The following is a 6,017-nucleotide window of genomic DNA, read 5'->3' on the forward strand; positions in this document are numbered from 1 at the left end:
TGCTCAATTTGCAAGAGGTTTAAAAGTATACTTGTTACTGGTATACCAAAGGCAGCAAATCTTTTATCTGATCAAATGTTCACCCTAATCAAACTGCTGATCTACTTGGGCCTTTCCCACACAATCATCTCTGAGGTTTACAGAGTGTGGTCTGAAAAGGAAAATACCCAGTGAGCTGCAGTTCTAAGTGCCAGAGTCAGAGAAGACTGTCCAGACTGCCTCCGGCTGATCTGAAAGCAACTGTAACTCAACCACTTGTTACAACCAAGGCATGCAGAAGAGCATCTCTGAATGCTGGAACTGCAAAGCAGATGGGCTACAGCAGCAGGAGACCACACTGGGTGCTAGTCCTTTCAGCTAACAATAGAAAATTGAGGCTACAATTGGTATAGTCTTACCAAAATTTGCCATCTAATGATTGTGGCAGCAATCTAATAGAGCACCTTTGGGATGTGGGGGCAAACAGAAAATTTGCATCATGAATCTAAAACAACTATAGGATGCTAACATGGACCAAAATACCTGGGGACTACTCTGAAGGTAAAAGGGGTCCAACCTAATAAATTGGCGAGTGTATATAACCTTGGAATCTGACAACTCTGGAACATAAAAAAAAGCTCCTGTATCAACAAATATTTCCATATCCAGGGAACAAACTGATGCTGAAGTCATGCACCCTCCTCTCATACCCATTTAAGCCCATTAAAGAGAAGTCTGATTAAAGCAGTCTACATTTGGACCAACCTGACAATCCACTAAGAAGTACATTTTCATTGTTTACATGCCTTTCCTTTAAATGCAACCCAGCGACCTTTTACTTTCCAGAGCTGCTAGAGTACAGCAGCACCAGTCCAATCAATGAGAACTAACAAGCTCACAAGTCAACTGTTTACATTTATTGATCTGAAGTCTTTGCCTTCTTTTCGAACAGAAACATGAATATGAGTTGAGCAAAGTTAAATGCTGATTCACTGAAAAAATTAAGAAAGTCTTCCTCCAGAGTGTCAAGTTGCTTAAATTGGAGCTGTGCTGTTAGTGGCTGTGCACATGGCCATGTCCCTAACTTACACCCGGCTTTGGCTTGGTCTCACGCTTGCTGTCCAGCAGAATGCGCCTGAATGTGAGGTTAATGCGAGGCAGGAGGATCTTCTTGCGGACAGGGAGGCTGTGGTACCAGAAGGTGTTGGTCGGCGGGTTCATGAGGAGCAGGCTTCCGTGAGCGAGCTCCAGCTTCACAGGTTCAATTTGTCGGCGGCTCTGCTTTCCTCGCGAGTCTCTGTGTTTGAAGAAGAAGTCCCGCGCTGCTCCCAGAGAGACCGACGCGATGGGACAGCCGGGGTCCAGCTCCTTCTCGTCGTCACGGTGCTCGCCCATGTGATCTTGTCCATCTTTGTACCTGATGGAGAAAAGTGTGTTGATCAGTAAAACCTCCAAATCTCAAAACTGTGACATTTACAGCTTGCATCAGTCATTTCTCACCTGTTGACCAAGACAAAGTTGAATGTCTGTCCTGTCGTTTTAGTGACAGTGTCTCGAATGTATTCCAAAGTTGGAGTCCATGGGCAGGCTATACGCCTCACCCCAGAATAAGTGTACGTTAGGCCTGCGTCTCCGTACGTGGCCTGCTTTCTCGGTATGTTGTACACCTTTCCATACACCTGGACCTTTGACTCTTCACCTGGAACAAGCGCAACAGTTAAAATGCACTGCAACTTCTGCTCATAACTTTAAAGAAAACAGGGTTGATGTACCTGTTGCATACACCACCTCCTCCTCCAGCTGTGTAAAAAGGCAGTCTGCCTCCTCTTTAGAGAAAAGCAGTGCATAATCACAGTCTAGTCCCTCTGCTTCTATTTTTTGCCAGGGAACAGGATTGGAGAACTCTGCAAAGGCTGCATCCTCATCATCTTCAGAGTCTTCCTCCTTTATTTTCTTGTCTCTTTCCTGTTTAATCTTTTTTCTCGGACTTCCTGCTGGAGTGTCACTGGTGCAGCGACGTTTGTTCCGATCCTGAATCACAAACTTTTCCATTGGTGGATTTTTAATACCTGAGTGATGGAAAGAGGAAACGTTAGCATTCCTCAAAGATTTTGGTCCATATTAACACGACAGCATCACACAGTTGCTGCAGTCTGGTGCACATCCATGATATGAATCTCCTGTTCCAACACATTCCAAAGGTGCTCTACTAGATTCAAATCTGATGACTGTGGAGACCATTTGAGTACAGTGAACTCATTGGCATGTTCAAGAAACCAGTTTGAGATTATCTTAGTTTTGTGGCATGGTGTGTTATCCTGCTTGAACCAGGCATCAGAAGATAGATTCACTGTTGGGACAGACATGGTCAGCAAAGCTGTGGGGTTTAAACAATGCTCAGTTAGTAGTAAGTGTGCCTGTGAGTGTACTAAGAGAATATCCTCCACAGCATTACACCACCTGCAGCCTGGACCTTTGATACAAAGCAGGACTGATCATTGCTTTCATGCTCTTTACTCCATATTCTGACCCTACCATCTGAATGTTGCAGCAGAAATCCAGACTTATCAGACCAGGCAGCGTTTTTCTAATGCTCTAATGATCTTTATCCAATTTTGGTGGCCACTGCATCCTCACTTGCTGTAGCCCGTTTGCGTCAAGCTTCAGCTATTGTGAGCAAGTGCTTATTTGACTTCCTGTAGCCTTCCTATGAGCTGGAAGTAGTCTGGTCATTGTCTTCTGACATCAACAAGGCATTCTCGTTCACTGAGCTTCTGCTCACTGGATATTTTTCTTTTCTTCAGACCATCCTCTGTAAACACTAAAGATGGGTGTGTGGTCAAATTCCAGCAAACCAGCAGTTTCTGAAATACTCAGAACAGCCTGTCTGTCACCAAAAACCATGCCACGTTCACCTTTCCCCCCACTATGGTGCTCAGTTTGGACTTCAACAGGTCTTCCTCGCTATGTCTGCATTTCTAAATGCACTAAAATTCTATTATGTGACGCAACTGGCCGACCTGCATTATGGGCAGTTGACCCGGTATACCTAACAAAGTGGCCGGTGAGTGCATGTTTAGTTTACCGGAAAGAAGAACAGCAGAAAATATGCTCAGTTATTTTGCATGAAAAATGACTCAAAACTGATTTAAATATGAGGCTTTCTGGTCATCATTACGTGGACGTTTTGTTTCGTTCAACAAACACCTTAAATAACAACAACAAAAAAATCCCTAAAAACGTCAGACAGACACTTTTTTTATTCATATAAATAGACGCTCATCCTTATGCTAGGTGCTGCACGCTTACTTTTAACAACATAAAACGCCAAACAGTAGTGTGTCTTGAACACCCCTCACCTCATTAACATATCTCTGTGCCGTCACTGTTTAGGCGCCAAATGTGTTATTCCCACTTGGGGAGATTTGGGTTTCGGAGCAGCAGACTGCTGTTTTATTCTCATTCCGGGTATTTTTTTTTTTAACTCTCTTGGTTTACAGCAGGTTACCACCGCAGTGTTTTAGACAAAATGATTGGACAGAAGACTATTAACTCATTTTTTTCGCCAGTTTCGAAGAAGAGGACTTCTACGGAGTTAATTGAATCCGAGGAGGATGCAAACGAGCCGGTGAGTGTCATTTCTTTTTTTAAAACAGTTTAAATTTTAAGAGTTAAATATGTACCTTATAAGTTTTATATTAGCTTGTTGGCATGTATTTAAAAAACTTACAGTGGAGTCATGAGCGTTTCAGACACTGGGAGATTTGTAGTTTCCCGCGACGCGTTCGCGTACTCCAAGCTGCGTTCAAAGCCACCGCTGTGTTGTTGGTGTTCAGCGTGACACTCGCAGCGCGACTATGATTCCACCGCTCTGTCGACACTTTCTGAAGCCGTTTAGACCCCCGGCTGTCCGCTTCTCACCAGTTCTATGTGTTTCTCAATACATTAAAATTATCCAGAAAAAGCAGAAGGGCTGTGGGGTGGAGACGGAGCAGAGCAGCCCACGCCCTGCCCCTCTGTCCCCGGAGCAGCTGGACAAGATCGCCCGCAACAAGAAAGCGGCGCTGGAGAGACTGTCTTCCGTTCAAACGCCACCAGGGTTCGGGGAGAGCTGGAGGAAGGCGCTGTCGGCTGAGTTTGGAAAGCCGTACTTCAAACAAGTGAGAAGAGGAGGAGACGGGATACTGCACACTGTGTCTCTGTTGTTTTGAACAGTTATAGTGACTTCACATCTCTCCCACAGCTGACGAGTTTTGTTTGTGAAGAGAGGAAACGCCACACAGTTTACCCACCTGCTGAACATGTATTTACCTGGACACAGATGTGTGACATCCGAGATGTAAGTGTGTAAACTGACAATCGATGCCATGTACAGATTGAGCTTCAGTGACACTGGTTGTTAGACGTAGACATAGACTTTGTTTCATCCAACAGTGGGGAAATTTACTTGTTACAGTTTTGTTTTTTTTGTGCTGTTATTATATTTGTAGATGTACATAAAGCGCAGTGGGAGTGATAATGATACACATGTATTTTTAGACGGTATTTATTCTGTGTGTATACTGTACAGTGCGACTGTTGTCGGGATGAAGGAACAGTCTGCTGCTCAGGGCCTCCACAGTCTTATGCACGGGGTGTGAGGTGTTGTCCATAATCGACATTAGTTTGGCTAACGTCCTCGTCTCACCCACTTCCCCTATGGGGTTTAGGGGACTATGCAGGACCAAGCCAACCCTCTCTGTGCTGCCATCTCCCCAGCAGACAACTGCATAAAAAATTTCCTGTGTGATGTATTATCTGAGGTGTCCTTTACTCTGTCACAGTCGCCTAACCCAAACGTGTGTCTACAATTCCAGGTAAAAGTGGTGATCCTTGGCCAGGATCCATATCACGGTCCTAACCAAGCTCATGGATTGTGCTTCAGTGTGAAGAGACCAGTGCCTCCTCCCCCCAGGTTTGAAGCCCTTCACTACCTCTGATGGGGGAAAAACACATATAAATGGCTTTCTTCATGCAATTTCTTCTTTCTTCTTCTGTGAATGAATAACTTTCATACCTGCTTGTTCCCTGTGTTGGAAATTTGTGAGTTAATTAAAATCAGTGCTGTTGAGTCAGATCCTTTTCATTTCCAGCTTGGAGAACATGTTCAAAGAGCTGAGCTCTGACATCAAAGGCTTCCAGCACCCGGGACATGGAGATCTGACTGGATGGGCCCAACAAGGTACTTGGAAAAAAACAAAAAAACAAAACCCATTTTATTAAATGTTTAATCATAGTTCCACAATAAGAGAGCTGCAACAAACCTGCTCTCCTCCTCCTTTTTTTTTTGACCTTGCTCACCAGGAGTGCTGTTGCTCAACGCTGTGCTGACTGTCCGAGCGCACCAGGCCAACTCCCACAAAGACCGAGGCTGGGAGGCATTCACTGACGCCGTGGTGCAGTGGCTCAGCAAAAACCTGGAGGGCCTCATCTTCATGCTGTGGGGATCATATGCTCAGAAGAAAGGAGCTGCTATAGACAGGGTCAGTTGTTTTAATTCAGGCTCATTCAGCTTAAGCTTTATAATGTGTTTTCATACTAAGTTTTCTCTCTGTGTGTTTATAGAAACGTCACCACGTCTTGCAGGCTGTTCATCCGTCTCCCCTGTCTGCTCATCGGGGTTTTTTTGGGTGCAGACACTTCTCAAAGGCCAACGAGCTGCTACAAAAATCTGGAAAGTCTCCCATTGACTGGAAAGCACTTTGAATTCTAGTTTTCTAGCATGTGTTCAACTACAGACCAAAACACCCATAAGCTTTCCTGCAACCTGTTTTTGCATCTTCTTAGTATTGGCAGCTTTTTCTGTATAGTTTTTTTGAAAGCCTTTTGGCTAAAGCTTACTGTTGAACTGCATATCTTTGTATGCACATAACAGTTTCCATGTTGTAAATATGTTTTGTACACTATTGCTCTTTTTAGGTTAAACAATAAAGTTCCTTTTTTGTTCTTACTTTTTTACATAAATGTTGGGTTAATTAAAGTGATTCCAAAAGGCAGAT

At 44.1% G+C, this 6,017-nt stretch overlaps 2 protein-coding genes across 4 annotated transcripts; one reads left to right on the forward strand and one right to left on the reverse strand.

Annotated features, from left to right (window-relative positions):
- Positions 1-318: 318 nt before the first annotated feature.
- Positions 319-3,770, reverse strand: alkbh2 (alkB homolog 2, alpha-ketoglutarate dependent dioxygenase). Of its 2 annotated transcripts, none has more exons than XM_005722187.1 (4): positions 3,710-3,770; positions 1,752-2,048; positions 1,480-1,678; positions 319-1,396 (listed from the first exon to the last, which is right to left on the reverse strand). In XM_005722187.1, the coding sequence occupies exons 2-4, from the start codon at positions 2,029-2,031 to the stop codon at positions 1,060-1,062; spliced, it is 816 nt and encodes a 271-aa protein (XP_005722244.1). In that variant the 5' UTR covers positions 2,032-2,048; positions 3,710-3,770; the 3' UTR covers positions 319-1,059. The 2 variants fall into 2 exon arrangements, with proteins under 2 accessions (XP_005722244.1, XP_005722245.1); XM_005722188.1 differs by lacking the exon at positions 3,710-3,770 and adding an exon at positions 3,339-3,374.
- On the forward strand, positions 3,382-6,014 carry unga (uracil DNA glycosylase a). 2 transcript variants are annotated; one of them, XM_005722186.1, is made up of 7 exons: positions 3,382-3,607; positions 3,939-4,139; positions 4,223-4,318; positions 4,836-4,933; positions 5,112-5,200; positions 5,323-5,501; positions 5,584-6,014. In XM_005722186.1, exons 1-7 carry the CDS (start codon positions 3,509-3,511, stop codon positions 5,722-5,724), a joined length of 903 nt encoding a protein of 300 aa, XP_005722243.1. In that variant the 5' UTR covers positions 3,382-3,508; the 3' UTR covers positions 5,725-6,014. The 2 variants fall into 2 exon arrangements, with proteins under 2 accessions (XP_005722243.1, XP_005722242.1); XM_005722185.2 differs by lacking the exon at positions 3,382-3,607 and having other exon boundaries at positions 3,817-4,139.
- The last annotated feature ends 3 nt before the right edge of the window (positions 6,015-6,017 follow it).

Source organism: Pundamilia nyererei, unplaced genomic scaffold (assembly GCF_000239375.1).
Source record: "Pundamilia nyererei isolate P.nyererei 1_Seehausen unplaced genomic scaffold, PunNye1.0 scaffold00006, whole genome shotgun sequence".
In the NCBI taxonomy this organism is placed as follows: domain Eukaryota; kingdom Metazoa; phylum Chordata; class Actinopteri; order Cichliformes; family Cichlidae; genus Pundamilia; species Pundamilia nyererei.

Bases quoted from the DNA above. Each gene is read 5' to 3' on its own strand.
- alkbh2 (XM_005722187.1), bottom strand. From the start codon at position 2,031: ATGGAAAAGTTTGTGATTCAGGATCGGAACAAACGTCGCTGCACCAGT. The intron at 1,679-1,751 runs GTACATCAACCC...CGCTTGTTCCAG, and splicing joins GGAGGTGGTGTATGCAACAG to GTGAAGAGTCAAAGGTCCAG. The intron at 1,397-1,479 runs GTGAGAAATGAC...TTTCTCCATCAG, and splicing joins AACTTTGTCTTGGTCAACAG to GTACAAAGATGGACAAGATC.
- unga (XM_005722185.2), top strand. From the start codon at position 3,837: ATGATTCCACCGCTCTGTCGACACTTTCTGAAGCCGTTTAGACCCCCG. The intron at 4,319-4,835 runs GTAAGTGTGTAA...CTACAATTCCAG, and splicing joins AGATGTGTGACATCCGAGAT to GTAAAAGTGGTGATCCTTGG. The intron at 4,934-5,111 runs GTTTGAAGCCCT...TTTCATTTCCAG, and splicing joins CCAGTGCCTCCTCCCCCCAG to CTTGGAGAACATGTTCAAAG.